This window comes from Fundulus heteroclitus, chromosome 18 (genome assembly GCF_011125445.2).
Source record: "Fundulus heteroclitus isolate FHET01 chromosome 18, MU-UCD_Fhet_4.1, whole genome shotgun sequence".
Taxonomy (NCBI): Eukaryota; Metazoa; Chordata; class Actinopteri; order Cyprinodontiformes; family Fundulidae; genus Fundulus; species Fundulus heteroclitus.
In genome coordinates this window covers 2,832,972-2,850,097 of record NC_046378.1, presented here as the reverse complement: position 1 = coordinate 2,850,097, position 17,126 = coordinate 2,832,972, and the positions used below count along the sequence as shown (strand labels likewise).

The window sequence follows — 17,126 nt, the reverse complement described above, 5'->3', positions numbered from 1 at the left end:
TTTGTTTCCTCCGCTGTCTTTTTAACACCATCTTCCATCTTCTTAAGGCCTATATAATGTCATCAACTCAAATATACACAACACAGTTAACAGCTATTTTGTCCGGGGTGCTTGTTTTCAAACTGTGTGTATGGAAAAACATATTTCATAACTCAACAGTTTTTAATTGTCGGCATAGCCTGGAAAACAATTGGCCTTAAGTGTTCCACTGATAAATGAATGTACACATTTTTTTTTAAATTGGTATTATAGAAAAAAAAAAATAAGCTGAATAAAAGCCATCTTCCTACTATTGCAGTAACTACGCTTGTGCAAATGTGTTTATTATCAGGTGCCAACAGTTTCTGATTCAAGTAGGGGATGATTATGGATGCTCTTTAAACAGGCTTCTTCCACAACTCTGCGTTAAATTACAGCACATAAGATGCAAATGAAAAAACAACCTGTTTAATGTAATGCACAAACCCCATAAAACTTGTAATTATTGCAACTGACATTCGACACAAGACTCACAAGGATCAAACATTTTCAATCTGCAAACAGTTCAGATTCTTGGAGACATAACACTCATTTAAGGGCACAGTGTCTAATTCAAGTACCTCACCAAAATCTGGTCATGTGATATCAGGATCATGATTATTAAAACACCCTCATGTGTCACCAAAATCAAAATATGTATTCTTACTGTCTCAGGATGATGGAAGGCAGAATAGGAGCCTTTACACTGATCCAGTAAATAACAGCAGCATGAGTGCCATAGCAAACAACATGCCAAGAAAAATATATCTCAGGTTACTTACAGTACAAAAAAAAAATAAGATAAAACATTTACGAATGTAGACAGAAAACAGTTTTCCTTGCTGTGGGAAGTAAACAATAAATCCAAGAAATCATACAAAATCAAGAGGAGGAACAAATCCAATGAGGATTACTGTAGTTGGATATGTGCCAGCCAAGAGAACCCACACCGTCACTATAATGTTTTAAAAGTTGTAAAGAACAGGCATAAACAAGAATATTTCATCTTCCATCCTAAATCTCAAGAGAAGCGACTAAAAGCAGTCGTAGTCAAATTTAATTGTTGTAAATTAATATGCACGATTGCTTTACAATGAGCTCTTATTAAGAGCAAATCTTTATTAAGATGTAAGGGGGGGTATTCTTGATTATGCCTGAGAAGCCACTGTAGTTCCAATCAGCCTGAAGAGCGGAGCGTAAACTTGCAGGATGAGGTCAGGTCTTCCAGTATCACAGGTATCTGACAGAGGGAGACAGGGCAAAAATAAGGCCAACTGTGTTTGACAGATATTCACCCAATGATAAAGCTATTTATGACTTACTGGCTGGACATCACTCATCGGCACCCATTCCTTTGACCTCTTCGGTTTCCCTCAGCTATTAACAGAGAAACGCGTTAGTGATAATTGCGGCCAGGTACCGACAATTAAACATTTTGCTGACCTTACAGTTTGTTTAATGTGAAACGTGCTTGCTTTTATTTCAGGTTTTTCTACAGAAATGTGCTACAATATTGACTCCAACCCATCACTACAAGCACTTACAACCCCACCGTGAAACACTTCCTTGGCTCTTTGCTTTGCTTCCCCTCCATAATGCTACAGTCGCTCATGTACTGATCAACATCTGGAGGAGGAAGTGGGGGTTGCAGTTTGATATGTACATCACTAGATGTCACCAGAACCTCTCTTAAATTTTTTTAAAAGGCCTTCCTCCAGTTGGACTAATCCATTTATTGATTTTGTACAACACAAAGTAAAGCAGGCAGCCAAATTCAGTCAGATTTGATTTGCCACTTAACGACGACAACAATAATAATAAAGTATCAGCTCAGGGTGTCAATCCAAGCTTTTTAAAAATGAAACTCAACCAATGATTGCAGTTATTGGTTCACCGTCTGATTTCATCTGTCATGTACCAAACCAGCTGTGCATTTATCAATTATAGGCAGTGAAAATCGTGTTGTTGATCTAAGAAATCTGGGTTGTTTTTCACCCTTTACAACTATGTTGATGGTAAAAAGAGAGAATATTGGCTGTTTTACTTTCCTCCATGTCTCAGTCATGTGATCTGCTCTACACTCATATCCCCAGTGGAGCTGCACAGAGAGGCTGAAACAGCCCTTGTTATTAAATTTTACAACCCTCACACAAGTTCTACTTCTTCACATGTTTCTGAAGTAGGAGAATAAGTTATTCTGCGAGTCCGGTTCCCATAACATCACCTGGAACCACGCTGAATTATCAGCAACTCATAAAACCGGACAGTTTACGGGCTAGCATTAGCCTAGCATCAGCAAATTGCCACCCAGGAAAACATGGGAGCTGGACCACAATGTGATTTTACTGAAGACTTTTGTATAGCAACTAAGGCAGAGCAAACAATTTACAATGAAGACAGCATGTTGTTAGAACATTATAAAAGCTTTCCTAATTGATTAACCCATATGCTGTGAATAGATACTAACCCACAGTTACTCATACAGAAAAAGGAATCTTACACATCACTGGTGAATGGGTGCGTTGTTAGCCAGTCCTTTTATGTGATACTGACAGTATGTTATTTTATTGCATAAACAGCATTCATGTTAAAGAGATATTGGACCGGGACTGTTCCCGCTAATGATAATTTTAGCTGTAAATGATTTTAGATTGGTAGCAGGAACAAAAAGAAATTCTGGGTGGAACATCCATGCTCAGTTTACATGTTCAGTTGACCCCCCATTGATTTTTAAGACAAAATAGGAAATAAAGTATATGTCTGCTTACACTCACCACTTCCTCTCTTTAGACACTTGATTTAAATCATGAATGCAACAGATTGATGTTTTTCAGGATCCCTTCCTTTTTTGTAATTACATATGGAGCCAGAGCATTAAATAATCCTAATGCGGTAACACAAAGGGAGGGAAAACTCCCACTGCATTTATAAGATAGTCCTTATTCACCTTGTCCAGCTCGTTTTTCGTCTCCTCTTCCATTCGCCGTATGTCATCCATCGTCAGTTCGATCCAGTCGTCAATTGAGCAGAACAGCTGCCTGTGGAAGTGGGTAAACAAACGCTTCTCCACCTGGACACAGCGGGAGAAGCACCAAATAACACTGTGAGCACAACACACAAATTCAAACAGGGATGAAAGGAAGGCAGCGAAGATTCGTTCTACAGGAAATCAACAGATGACCAGGTCAGCTTTTTTACCCTTTGAATGAAGCTCTCCATCTTGTTCTGTAGTCCCAACCACTTGAATTCAATAGTCACTAGCTTGTAGGCACACATGTGAGGACATTTGGGGTTGTTGGCAAGTTCTTTCTGCAATTCCAGACAAAATAGCCAAAATGAACAAGAAAGTAGAGAAATAAAACTTTAGGGTCTTTTAAATCATCCAATAATAAACTGTACCTGCCAGTTGGGTCCCAGAGGGCCTCTTTCCGTCTTCTTGGACTGAAAGATAGCAGGGTCCTGCTCTGCCTTGTAGTCCTGTAGAAGAAAGGTAACAATGTTATTGTGACTACTCAACAAGGTGAATATATTATCTAGTAGAAATCAACCAGATTCAACATGGGGATTAAAAATAAAAAAAAAGAAAGACACCTTTCTTTACAACTTGAAAGAGGATCAGAATCCATGTTTCTGCTTTTTCCTCTAGACTCTCAGCTTTGGATTTTACAACCATAAACATTTTCAATTTGCTAACATGTTTTCTCTTACCTTTTGATTGATGCTACTGTTGTCAGCAATGTCAATGTTAACAACCTCCACTGTGTCCCATTTCTCCACATTATGAACCTGCAAGAGAAGAAATATCATTTTCACATTTGCTGAAGACAAGAAATAAACAGGAGTGTTAAAACATAATGAAGGTATAGCCACTTAGCGAGCAGATACGCTCTATTAACTTTGTATCTAGCTCGCTACAGAAACAGGCTCTTGGCCAGATTTGTGGTCCTCAATGAGGGAACAGCCTGATGAGAGGTTTGTTTGGGCACACTGGGTTTTTTGGACAACCCAGAAGGTTTGGAAAGGTTTATTTCAATAAATATTACCATTGATTTATTGATGGATTTATAACCTCTTGTTCATTAAACACCAAACAGCAGCAATTGTCCAGTGAAAAGATCCATTTAGACATGAGTGAATTAAATCTTTGCATCTTGTGCACATCAGAAACTTCATGCCTCCTAGTGTGGTTTTCAGCACCTTGATTCACATCTACAGCGAGCTGTTGGTAAACATGTGCAAAACTAAAAAAATAAAAAATAAAAAACTTTTTTTGGCCTTACCACATAGCCTGTTACCCGTTTTATTCTGTTGTGTTACTATATCTGCAGGTTCTGTCACAATCTAAGCTGATGAAAAGCTCCACAACCTTTTATTGGATTTCACTGCTTTAGGCAGAAGATGTCAGCAGGACAGTGGGGATATTCCCCTCAGGACCATGACCATCAGATCAAAGTGTAAAGGAATATCAGCTTCCTAGTGTTCTTTTAGACCCACATCTCAGGGCCTACTAATATGTGGGCTACAGAAGGGCTACTGCACTTTCATTCCTTCTACTTCTCTTGCTGATATCCATATAAAGAAATCCTTACATCAAAGTTCTGAAGACAACCATTTTCCTCTCATCACTGCTTGTTTTAACTTCTGCATCCTCATTTTCAACCATCATGATTGTGAATCATGAAGGTCCATTCCTGGCTTAAATAAAGCCAAATTGTTTAATCTCCCTTAGGGATTAATAAAGTATAGTTTAATTACCCCCATTGCAGTTCAAACGCTTCCTTCTGTTCGAGTTGGGGGGGGAGAGAGAAAAAAGTCTGAATGAGAATATTTCAGAATCCGTCCATAGTCGCTTGTCCTGCTTAGAGTTTACATAAGCTAACAGTCAATGTGAAACTCTCTTCTTCGCTGCTTACAAAATGTACGCGTCTATCGTCAGTCCTTATAACCCTCTTAACATCAGTGACCTAGATCTTCACAATGCAGAAACACTACATTGCAGTTTAGCATGCCTTCTAAAAACATGCATCAAATGTACCGATGTTAAAAAGCATCAGCTCTGTGAAGACACACCTTGTTTGTTCGTTGGAATGTTCTCAGGATGTGTAGCTACCGTACTAGGTAAACACCCTGAATCTAAAAGTACTGGTGGACATCATGACTTACGTTCTCCTGATCCCCCATATCAGGCTTGTGCCACGTCTCGATCTTGATCATGAACTTTTCTTTCATATAGGTGTTCTGTAGTTACAGGAGAGAAAGGCTCTTTCAGTCCAAACAGACATTACATTATGTTGGTATGTTTAACTTAACTAGTATGCTTCATGAATACTCACTGTAAGGACTGCATCAGTAGAAGAGGTGGAGGGGATGGCAGATGAATTATCAGACAAAGATTTATTAAAAAAAAGTAAATTAATCAGCAGATTTGAACATATCCTTTTTACAGTCAGGTGTTTCTAAAGCTACGGTGTTAACACAGGGTTTAACGTGAGACGTAGTCACTGACGTATTTGCAGGGTTCAGGTTGTCACATGCTGTATGCGTGCACTGGGACTTACTTGTTCGGCAGTAGGGATATGCATTCCAGGCCTTCTCATGCACCTCAAGAGAACCTTTGGGAGCAATCATCCTGACGAACTGCGGCACTTTGCTGCAGAAGCGAGGCAAGGCAGGTTTATTTGTACCGCACATTTCAGCAAAAAGACCATTCAACGTGCTTTAAATGATGGAAACGTAAGTACACAGCCGTGACAAACATAGTTTCCTCTCTTTTTAATAGCGTCCCAGGTGCTTCCATGTGGTCGTTTTTTTTACCTTAAAGATGTTCATCTGTATTCAGATACTTTTCTAGGATGTGCAGATTCCAACCTTTATATATAAAGGACTGGACTGGGCGGCCCGCTATGATTAGTTAAAGGATATGCAGAGACACACGACATACCAGAGGATATATGGACCCATTATGTTGCTTTACTAAAATAAAACTAAAATAAAGCGCAGTAGCCTATATGGACGAGAGTAACCAAGTTAAAACATGCATTAACTACACAACTTTGGGGGAGAAGGCCACGGTTCTCATCCCTCAGTGAATCTGGTTGTCAAACGATCACTGCTAGTCTTTTCAGTGTTATGAACTATACTGTTCATATAAATAAGACTGTTAGGCCAATGGTGAGGTTAAACATAAACGCTTGGATATAAAGTGGCACCTTAAAGAATGAAAATAGTAAGATGGCAAGGAAGAGAGATACAGAGACACAAAAATAAGGAAGTTTAAACCAGGTATAGTTTAAACCAGGGGTCCTTAATTCTGGTCCTAGCGGTCCGGTGTCCTGGACCATTTAGATGTGTCTCTGACCCAACACACCTAAATGAAATGACTGAATTACATCCTCAGTATGCAGTCAATGGCTCCATCCGAATAACTATTGGGATAGGACTCTTTAGCCGAAGTGGAACTGCGTCAGCTGTGGCCATGATTAGTGCTGTCCAGATACTGCAGCCAGCGAGGAAGGAGGTAGGAGAAGGTGTCTGTATGCTTCCTATCATAGCTACTTTAGCTTAGCTCCATAGTAAGGGACATTGTGAGGTTCCTAAAGAGCTATAAGGAATCCCACAATCCTTTATGTGACATGACATAAGCATAGCCCCCTCATGGAAATTAACAAAAGTATCTGGAGAGAAGCAAGCATGCACTTTATAGTTCATTTTCAGAAGGATGTGGTCCAGGATTGATTATTATCCAATCCAAAGGCGTAAAGAAAGAGACTTCGCTAACTCAGATGGCTCAGTCAACGGTGAGGGGCCGGCCAAGGAGGGTTGAAAACAACAATGGGTCGTCTCGTGTCTCATATACTGTTGCGGTGGATAAAACATATTTATAAATGCTTTTTCTTCACATTAAATAAAACAAATATTATTCATAGATTAATTCATTTCTTGATTAAATTATGACCCTAAGTGTCATATGGCCCTAAAAGTGTGTGGGCCCAGTGTGCCAATGGCCAGCCCAGCCCGGCTTATATAGCATATGTGTAAATGTACAAGCTAGATGATTGTAAAGCTGAGTAATTTAAGGTCTTGCAAAGTTCACCTGTTAACAAGAACAGTAACTTGATCATGAGAGAAAGCCAGAGTAAGGGGATTGTAGCACAGATGAAGGGTTCAGGTAACCAAGCACACCTACCTCTGCAGGTGGTAGACCTTGTGGGTGTACTGTCCCTTCTCGCCATCCTTCTCATATGGCTCGTTCACAAGCACCTCCACACCTTCTCCCCCTCCCGTCTCATTTTTACTGGCTTCTGCGACTGTGTACAGCTGGCCCACCTGGTACTGCAAAAACACAAGAAACCCAGAAAAGTTTGCTTTGAATAGGCATTTTTAAACACAGCTCACAGCTATTTCTAACCTATTGGAAGTCCCTAACCACCTGTTGGCATTTCCAGTGATAGACCCACAACAGGTAGAACATAATTGTTAAGTGGAAGGCAAATGATACAAGTAGTGATGTGTCCAGTGAGCCGATGCTGTGGAGCGTGTGTCGAGTAATCCAGGCAAAGTTTTTGCAAAGCGGGTATCGAGGCTTGTGTCGATGACGTAGGTGGTGATGTCTGAAGCCTCCAAAGCAAGCCGTACCGCGGGACTGATTCAAGAACCGAGTCGCAGGGTAGCTCGTGATTTAAAGGGCCAGCTAAACACTGCCGATTCCCCATCACATCTAGTTGTCTTGGCATCATTTGCAAAATATTTGAGTGTCATTTTTAGCTTTGAAATCAGCAAGAAAGATAGTGTTGGAACAGGTTATCCCAACCTATAAACTTGCTTCTGCCTCATTCACTTAATCCGTGCCTTATCAAGACGGGGCAAAGATTATATCCGGTTAAATGAATGTCATCAAGAGCATAAGATAAGAAATCCCCTTATTGTCCCACAATGGGGAAATTTGGGATTATTCATTATAAACAGTTACAAAGTAACGTAAGCAGATTCACATCACAACGCTCAACCCACTTTCCATTTTCCCTTTCAGTTCAGGTATTATATCATAGAGACAGATTAGGATCATGGCCAGAATTCGTTTATTGGCATCACACACACTGTTCATTTATTCCGATTGAAGCGTCAAACACAGAAAAGTCAACCTTCTACCACCTGAAGAACATTTCTAGGATTAAAGGACTGATGTCCCAACAAGATCTAGAGAAACTCATCCATGCATTTATCTTAAGATGCACTGATTACTGCAAAGTGTCTTCACAGGTCTGTCAAAAAAAAAAAAAAAAAAAAAAAAAAGACAATTGCATCTGATCCAGAAAACTGCAAAACAGCAGAAGCACTGACTTCCTTTAAATCCAGGCTGAAAACCCACCTGTTTACCCATAATAACAGGACCATTGACCAACATATGATGTGTATTGATATTTTGATACAATTTAATGTATTGTACTGGTCTCAGAACCACTGACCGTTTCGATGTGTTTATGATGTTTTTAGTTTTCATGATGTAAAGCACTTTGAACCGACTTGCTGCTGAAATGTGCTATACAAATAAACGTGACAGAATTCATGTCAAATAATCACTCTGCCTGTTATATATTTATTGCCCAACTGATGGCGCAGTAGAGTAAATAAAGTACCCTGATGTCCCCACATGAGTGTCGAGCAAATGATGGAAAGTCTCAGTGCTTCAACAGGCTTCAGGCAACATGTTAAGGGTTGTTGTCCTGCTGGAACGTGAAGCTCCAACCCAACATTTAGCACTATTCATTCAAGCCGGGCTTCTGAAGTGTCCATGACTTACAGTTGTCCTGTCAACAGCTTCTCCCACCTGAGTCCAGGATATCGGCAGCTCTTCCAGAGCTACCATCAACTTCTTGGCTGCTTCTCTGACTAACGCTCTCCTTGCTAGGCTGGTCAGGTTAGGTGGACGACCACGTCTTGCTAGCTTTGCAGCTGTGCCACACTCTCTCCATCTCAGACAATGGATTGAACCGAGCTCTGTGAGAGGGTCAAAGCTGGGGATATAGCCCAACCATCCTTTAAACGTCTCCACAACTTCCTCCCTGACCCGTCTGCTGTGTTCCTTTGTCTTCATGATGTTTAGTCACCAATGTTCTCCAACAAACATCTGAGGCCTTCAGAGAACAGCTGGATTCATCCTGACATTACATGACACACAGCTCTGACGCTGAATGGTGACTTGAGCCAACCAGGCTCAACTCTTTTTCAGCCTTTTTCAACCATCACTTGCATCAGTCTGTCACACAAAAGCAGTCTGCAGCAGTAACGTGACAAAATGCAGACAAGTCCAAGCTCATAGCGGATCTCTCTGATCTCATTTTCTCACTGAAAAAGAGTCACCAAAACAGCAGCATCTCCGCGGTGAGGCACAGATGAACCCCACTACCCCTGACAAACAACAAAGGCTACAAAGTTAGCCTTTAGCTGGGACGCTGCATTTGCCAAAGCACGTTCCGGGTGTTTGAATGTTTAGGAGTTTGCCAACGTGACTCATAGTCAAACATGCATTTGTTTAAGAAGTGGCTGAGAAAATGAAGTGTCAACCTTGTGTCAAACACTTTAACACTAAAAATCCGAGTTGAATTCATTTTGAAAATTCCCTTTAAAGTGCTTTGCTTTAGATCGGTAGTTTTATACTTTTTGATCAAATCTATAGCCTAGGCTAATGTTTAAAATCCTCAGCTAATAAGAAAACTAATAAGTATATAAAGAGCAGTTTTGTCCGAGAGTAAACCCTTTCCCAGACTCAGATGTGGGAGCTTCCTTCTGTCTTAGCTTTCTTCCTCTTCCTCCGTTTCCTGAGTCCCTCACAAGGGGTGCAACGCTGGAAACACTGACTTGCACCTTGGGTGTTGTCAGCTCTGCCACTTTAATACACGTCAACAAGTTACAAGGAAGACGGAAAAAAAAAAACCTCAGACAAACAAAAAGCTTGACGGTTAGGCTCTTTTATGCAACCCAGAGGTCTGGGCCACCGTGGCAGCTGCTGTGTCATGACCATGTTACTAAGTAGGTTATAATAGAAGAGGAAATGCCATATCTGGTGCTTCAAGCCGCTTAACTGCACTCAAAAAAGGCCTAATCTTTTTTTTTTTTTTTTTTTTCCTAATCTTGTATATGACTTGGGGCGAGGTGTTGCTTCAGGCCCCTTTTGGCAGCAGTGGACGTTCTGCTTCTCCGTTGTGCTCAGGAATGTGACTTGCCATGTAGAACCAGTCCGTCTTCTCATCAGAGACAAAAGCAGGCAGCTCCCATGCAGGAACACAACAGCCAGCAGCGAGTTACGATCAGAAAGTCAACAACCGCTACATGTTTAGGCACAGATCGCCGTCTGTCAGGTTGGTCAAAGAAAGCGGCAACGTGCTGAATCAGGTCAGAATAACTGACAGAAACAAGGTGTGTGTTTGAAAGCTGTGTGACAACAAAAAATCACCGTTTCAAAATGTCGCCCTGGTCTCGGTCGTATGAATAATCAGAATGAGTTTAATGGCATTAGTCTGATCAAAACTTCTCAGGTTGCCTTCCACCAATATCCTTTTGATTCAGAGTTGAATGACACATGTGCAGCACTTTAGACATTTAAACTTTAAAGCCTGCGATCCAATATATCGCCCATCTTTTGTTGGATTGATCAAAGATGTCGGGTAATCCATTACAGGAATGTGCCTTTTTGGATCCCAGAGAGGTCAAAGGCCGAGATGGTTACAGTCCGTTCCATTTGGCTTACAAGTTAGAAAATAAAGGTGAGAAAGACATCACACCCAACCTTACTGTGACCCAGGTTGAAGTCAGAAAACCAGTTGGATTTGTTGATTGTTGCAGTCAACAAGCAAGGGAGCCAGACTTAGCAACGGATACCCATCCCAGACTAAAAAGACAAAATGTACAGAGCTGAGGGAAAGATTTAGGCTCCATCCAAATACCTCTAATTATAGCTCCTGGCTCCTGTTCCCTGACCTTTCATCTGGTCAACAGTGAGAACTCTATCGTGGGGCGGAAAGTAGCTTCAGACCGCTGTGCCGATTTCAGAAAGCCTTTAACTCAGTCATTATGTGATGAAAACGCACATGAAGGATTCTAGTCTAATGTAGCCTTCTGAAAATTAACTACAAAGCGAGCGCTCGCTTCTCTCCGCAACTTTTTGTTAATTTCCTTGAGGGGGGCTGTGCTTATACGTCATGTCACGCAAAGGATTGTGGGATTCCTTAGAGCTCCTCAGCACCAGTAAGGGACATTGCGGGTTCCTAAGCTAAAGGAGCTATGATAGGAAGCTTACAGGCTCCTTTTCCTACCTCCTTCCTTACTGACTGCACTATTCGGACAGCACTTATCGCGGCGACCGCTGATGCACCTCTGCTTTGGCTGAAGAGTCCTTAGCTAACAGAGATATATGGATGGAGCCTTAGTGTGGATACAAACTCTCTGAGGAGATTCTAAGAGCAGTTATTGCTGCGTTTTATAAATCTGGCAGCCACGTTTGATTTTGAGGACAGGAAAAGCATATTGAGCCATAACAGCACAGTCATGCATCCCGGTATCACACAAGGCTTCTTTTAAAAAGGAGCTGAAGACACCCTTGATATATATTAGCATGCATTATTCATTTGTAACTGCTCAAATGAAAATTTCCTGAAACCTGATATAAAAGAAGGGTTCCACTTTTTTCTTTACCGTTTAGAGCTAGATAAGGAGAACTAGCTCGTGTGTCAGCAGGATACATGTTCATCTGTATTCAGATACCTACAGCTAATAATAGGAACCAGGTCAACAGCTAGCATGGCTGTTCTAACTTTGGGAAGTAAACTTGTATCATTTCATTTCCATTCTGACGATAACTGTTTCTGGTCAATAAAACAGAACAGGGAAGAGGATCCGTTCCTTTGTGCTACATGTTTTGATCATCAAACAAACCCGTGGGCCCATCCCATCAACCCTTGCTGCTGGGTAAATAATGTTGAAACTGCACCTGTAGTAATATCCATGTTAAGTGTTTGGATTACACAGGGCACCCCTAATGGACGATGTCCTGATCCAACTCATGGTGCTGGAAACACCCCGCGCTGTTGCTCAACCAACCGTTGAGCCAACGTCTCCACATCCAATCCTTCCACGTCGAGGAGAGGAAAAGCCGGTCTCACAGCAAAGCTGTAACTACACGCTTTAGAGAAAAACTGGCTTCTGCTTCAGGTGAAGCAATAAAAACAAAAGGCTTCTCTGTTGAACATAACATTTGGATTAAAACACACAATGAGCCAGGTGGGAGGGGTCCACCCAGAAGAGGGAAGGGCAGACAGAGGTGAGGAAGCAGAACCCATTTACTGGAGCTAAACTAAACCCAACCAGATACACACCAGGGCTACAGGTGAGAACCTAACCTTCAACAGCCGTGGCCCTTATTCTCCACCAGGATTCATATTTCAGCCTCACACTGAAATAAGGCAATAAGAACCCAGGGGTTCATACACGTTAGTATTTTAAACTTCCTTTCTTTTGCAGACTCAAAGACTCCTATGCACTCCTCGACCCAGTTTCAATGCATAAAGTAAAATTATCAATCCACACTTTAAAGGTTTAAATATGTAAACTACAAGTTTATCTGAAGCACGAGACAGGAAACACAGCAGTTAAAATGCTTTCCTAACGAGTTTATGAATTCAAAGAGTTCAGATGTGGCTTTCATTTGAATAATCTTTGCATGAAACATGCTCAGATCAGGTTAATGTATGCGCGGAGGATTTTCAAGATAGCTTTCCCTAAAACGCTAAACTCAAGACTTGACTCGGTAGACAAGCAAACAGCAGACATGATGGGATATGGGATAATTAATGGAAATGGAATCTAGTCTAGAAATTAGGAATATTTGTCTATACTTGGTTTTAGTGCTCCTCTTTGGTTACTCGTGTTCAGGCTTCCTATGCAGTCAAGAAAGGTCAGGAAAAAAAAAAAAAAAAAACATGGCAGAACGTAGGACCGGTCAATGTGTGTTTTAAGATGGACAATGTGACAAGGCAAGTCACACAATGCAACAAATCTGATGTTCTGCCATCACACACACACACACATTTCAACCATGGCTGTAAACACACACACACACACACACACACACACATCAGGAAAGGGAGAGGTGACTAAGTCAGAGGAAACTCTTGATCTTTCAGTCTGAGAGAGCAAGACTTTCAGCAGGTAACAGGAAGGCTGACTGGAGTAGAGGAAAGTTGGTTTTATCCGAAATCTCCCAGTCAAGCTAATAGCTAACTTCTCTGTGGACGTGGCTGTTACAGTATTAGAAACATCATGAATCACTAATATAAGGATGCTGTAAATTAGTAAATCAGTACGGTTGAACAGTTTGTTGTTATATCAGAGCTTTAGGTCAAGACCGGGCACAAACTTCAGATTGCCGTATCTCTGACTGCGCACTGAATAAGTGAGAGCGAAGCAGGACATCCTGCAGATAAACAATGGGAAACATGTTCACCCTGCTGAGGTCCAGAATGTTGTGTCGCTGATGTGATGGAAAGTGAAGTAAATAAATGATTTAAAAAAGTGAAGAAAATAAATGAGTACCTCTTCGACTGAGATGGGCAGGACAATCCGGCTGTGAGAGAGGGAGAGAGAGCAGAAAGAAACAGCTCATTAAACGGGAGGACACACATCAGGGGAAGGGATGATGACATCACCAGTCATAGATTCACTGCTGACATCACTGGTGACTCAGGGTGAGTCACCAAGGTTTTCTTCTATTCTTCTCTTCCGGCCAACGGCAGCCCTCCGACTACATAAGCCTACCAGGTTCAAAGCTGCTAACATTATGGCCGTGTTATTTGGCTTAGCTAATGTTTACCCAGTCTAATTAAAACTGCCAGGAAGGTTTAATAAAAGGCAAGCCAGCTGAGTTCTCCTTTTCTTTTTTGCTGAAAATCGTTCCGCACAGGCAAGTTAGCCTTGAGGTCGATATCTAGCAGCACCAGGGGCCTCGCCATGTGGATCATGCAGCTATAAAGTGTTTATTCTTCTTTGTTTTTTTAAGACCCCTGCACGATCGCCTCACGATTTTAATCAGAAATAGTCCCCTTACGCAACTCAAAACGCACACTGGGAAGTAGCAACGCGCGTGATCTTCCGCTGGAGTCCCCACGATCATGGGAGCAAAGAGTAGGAACAGGAAACTATGAGGCTGCAATCCAGGCTCAGTGACCAAAAAGGCCTGGAGGTTTTTAGAGCAAACCGTGCCTGTCTCTTTGTGCTGCTGCCCCACAATAGCGGAGCGATCACCAGCCATTGTCAGTCTGGCACAGCTTGAATATTTCATAAGCCCAGATCAGAGTGGAAGGTGAGCTTTTAGGGCACCAGCACGTTGCCTGGTCGGATAGAATAAGACCAGATGTTCGCATTCGACAGAGGGAAAGAAACTGAGCATTCCCCCCCCCCCTCATCCTCAAACCCCTTTTCTGCTGCTTTCCTGCACTAAATGTTCCCAGCCCTGTCCAGCCTTAATGGGCATTATAACTGAAGCTGGCTCAGCCTGGCTATGTACTTTGCACCGTGGTCAGATGACAGTCAGGGCTGGATTTCCTCCCTGCAATTAGGTGCATATGACAAGAAGTAATAAACATGGGAACCCATTAGCCCCAACGCTTGTCTTGTAAGGAAACATTGTAAAAGGAAAAAAAAGCAAATCAGCTGTAAACCTACGGCTGTGTTTTATTCAATATCTTCGTACTGAAGAATTCTTCTTTTCAGCTTAATTGGGGTAAAGTTTTCAGGAAAGGAAACGGAGGCAGCGGGAAATTGCGCCTTCAGCCTCCATCCGACTCATGAATCCTCCCTGAAGCCCAGTTTCCAGGCTTGGCTCCATTATAGCGCTGTTTCAGGAGCAGGTCAGCGGATCTGTCTGAGCCGAAACTTCACACACTCACGCGTGCGTTCCCAGTAGAGCTTCTTCATAAATGGTTGCCATTCGTTACTGGATAAACATAAATAATGAGGAAGAAAAAAACTAAGTCCTGCCCTAACGACACAAACAGGGACGAGCTAACGGAAATATCACGATAAGACGCCGCTTTCGGGAAAAAGAAGTTCATATAAGAGTTCCGCACAGTTTAAGCTTCAATTGGCCTTTTGTAATTTTTTGTTTTTTTCCCCATTTTTATGTGAGTTTGCAAGCGGTCCATTTGGGTTTTATTTCTGTTCAGTTCAGAACGTTAAAGTCGTGGAAGTGGCAAAAGAAGCAACGCAGCGTGAGAAAGTGGAAGCGTACTCACAACTCTTTAATCAGCATGTTGGCTGCGGTTCCGTCCAAACGTCGGTGTGGGAGTGCAGAAGGAGCCGAAGCGAGCAGTTCATTCACCGCTTTGACAGCGCTTTTCTTCCTGTCCGATGCCGTACGTGTGTAGAAGGGGCGCGGCGTCGCCGAGGCGGAGTCACCCACCTAGTTTAAGGTAACTGCCTGTGGCGTTTAGGTGCTGTCGGAAAACTCAGCAACCATTTTTTTTGCCAACTTGGACCTGCTTTTCTCGAGCCACCAACGGCGCCACTGCAGTGAATACCAATCCAAAATGTACACTAGAAAAATAAAATCTAGTCGTGTTACTCGGGGTGTTTGAGTTTTCATACTTCCCCGCTGTTGTGTGAAACTGACAGACCTGTGTCTAAGGAAGCTGTCACTGATATTCCCAGTGCAGTCAAACCATCACAGGACGAGACTCGGTTCTGGTTCAACCAGTCTAAACGTTGGAGGAGGCATCCTCCAAGCAGTATTAGGCATCGAGCATTTTGGTTGTGGCATACTCCAAAGGGCTTGCCAACAAAGGTCACTGATGTATCATTTCTACAACCCATAAGAATGTTGGGTGAGAGAGCAGTTTATATCTATCTATCTATCTATCTATCTATCTATCTATCTATCTATCTATCTATCTATCTATCTATCTATCTATCTATATATATATATATATATATATATATATATATATATATATATATATATATCTCGACTTGTGTCGATATAAAATTATCATATTATATATTATTCCACCATTGTGTGGAATGTTGTGTATATATATAAATGTTTGTATATCTGGAGCGTGTAACAAAAGTAATTTCCCTCTGGGATTATTAAAGTCTGATTCTGATTCGGATTCTGAAAATGTACGCTTCTCCTGAACTGGAAAACAAGAGCAACAATTACCATCATTGACTGGAACAACACAGCTCATAAAACACACTTTGCTGGAAAATTGTGTACATGCTTACACTTTTGAGTATTTATTATAGACGGTTTTAAATGAACAAATCCAACATGCATTAATTCATACATTCCTTTCTATGCGGGATAATTCAGGACTCATGTTTCTTTTTTTTAAAACAACAAACCATAAGGCAGATCTCAGCCTTTGATCATTTTTAAGTTACGCATTTCTTATTTTATTAGATTTCTCAGGTTAATTCATTTGTTTGATTTGCATATTGTTATTTATTGTCCTTGGTATCTTTACTTTTGTTGCTTTGGTTTTCAACCTCCCTCACTGACTCATAAAATCAAAGATAACAGTACCATATCACCACCATATCACGTTGTATTATGGGATCTGTCCTTAACCGTTGTGTTTTCAAAGAACAAACAAGGAAGAGGACTCAAAAATTGTTCAGCATGGGTACATGTAACAGTTATCTGCTATTTATAGAAGAGTGACAGAAAGAAAGCAATTGTTGAAACGCAGCCAGAAGACGTTCAATTTACAGTTGGTCACAACCCACATTTGAAACACAGCCAATGCATAGTAAAATCTGCTCGTGTTAGATAAGACCAAAATGTAGGTTTGTGGCCTGCATAGAAAACAGTCCACATCCCACTCAGCGCTCCGTCTACAATGTGAAACACGGTGGTGGCAGCATCATGCTGTGGGGGTTTTGTCCTTGAACAGTGCGAGCGGTTGTACATAGAGAGGGTTTATTGCTCTCAGCCTGTTTAAGGGGCTTTTTTCATGTATCATGGTCTATTGGTTCAACATTTGTAGCTGTAACATAACAAAATCTGTATGAATATTTTAGCCAGGCTCTGTATTTCTTACAGCCCGCTCACAAAC

At 41.5% G+C, this 17,126-nt stretch overlaps 1 protein-coding gene across 1 annotated transcript; it reads right to left on the bottom strand.

Moving 5' to 3' along the window:
* Positions 1-302: 302 nt before the first annotated feature.
* Positions 303-15,445, bottom strand: LOC105926759 (phosphatidylinositol transfer protein alpha isoform). Its single transcript, XM_036149918.1, has 12 exons — positions 15,303-15,445; positions 13,606-13,636; positions 7,205-7,350; positions 5,577-5,668; positions 5,352-5,359; positions 5,182-5,256; positions 3,727-3,804; positions 3,418-3,495; positions 3,217-3,327; positions 2,966-3,088; positions 1,341-1,395; positions 303-1,258 (listed from the first exon to the last, which is right to left on the bottom strand). Exons 1-11 carry the CDS (start codon positions 15,317-15,319, stop codon positions 1,351-1,353), a joined length of 804 nt encoding a protein of 267 aa, XP_036005811.1. The 5' UTR covers positions 15,320-15,445; the 3' UTR covers positions 303-1,258; positions 1,341-1,350.
* Between the last annotated feature and the right edge of the window lie 1,681 nt (positions 15,446-17,126).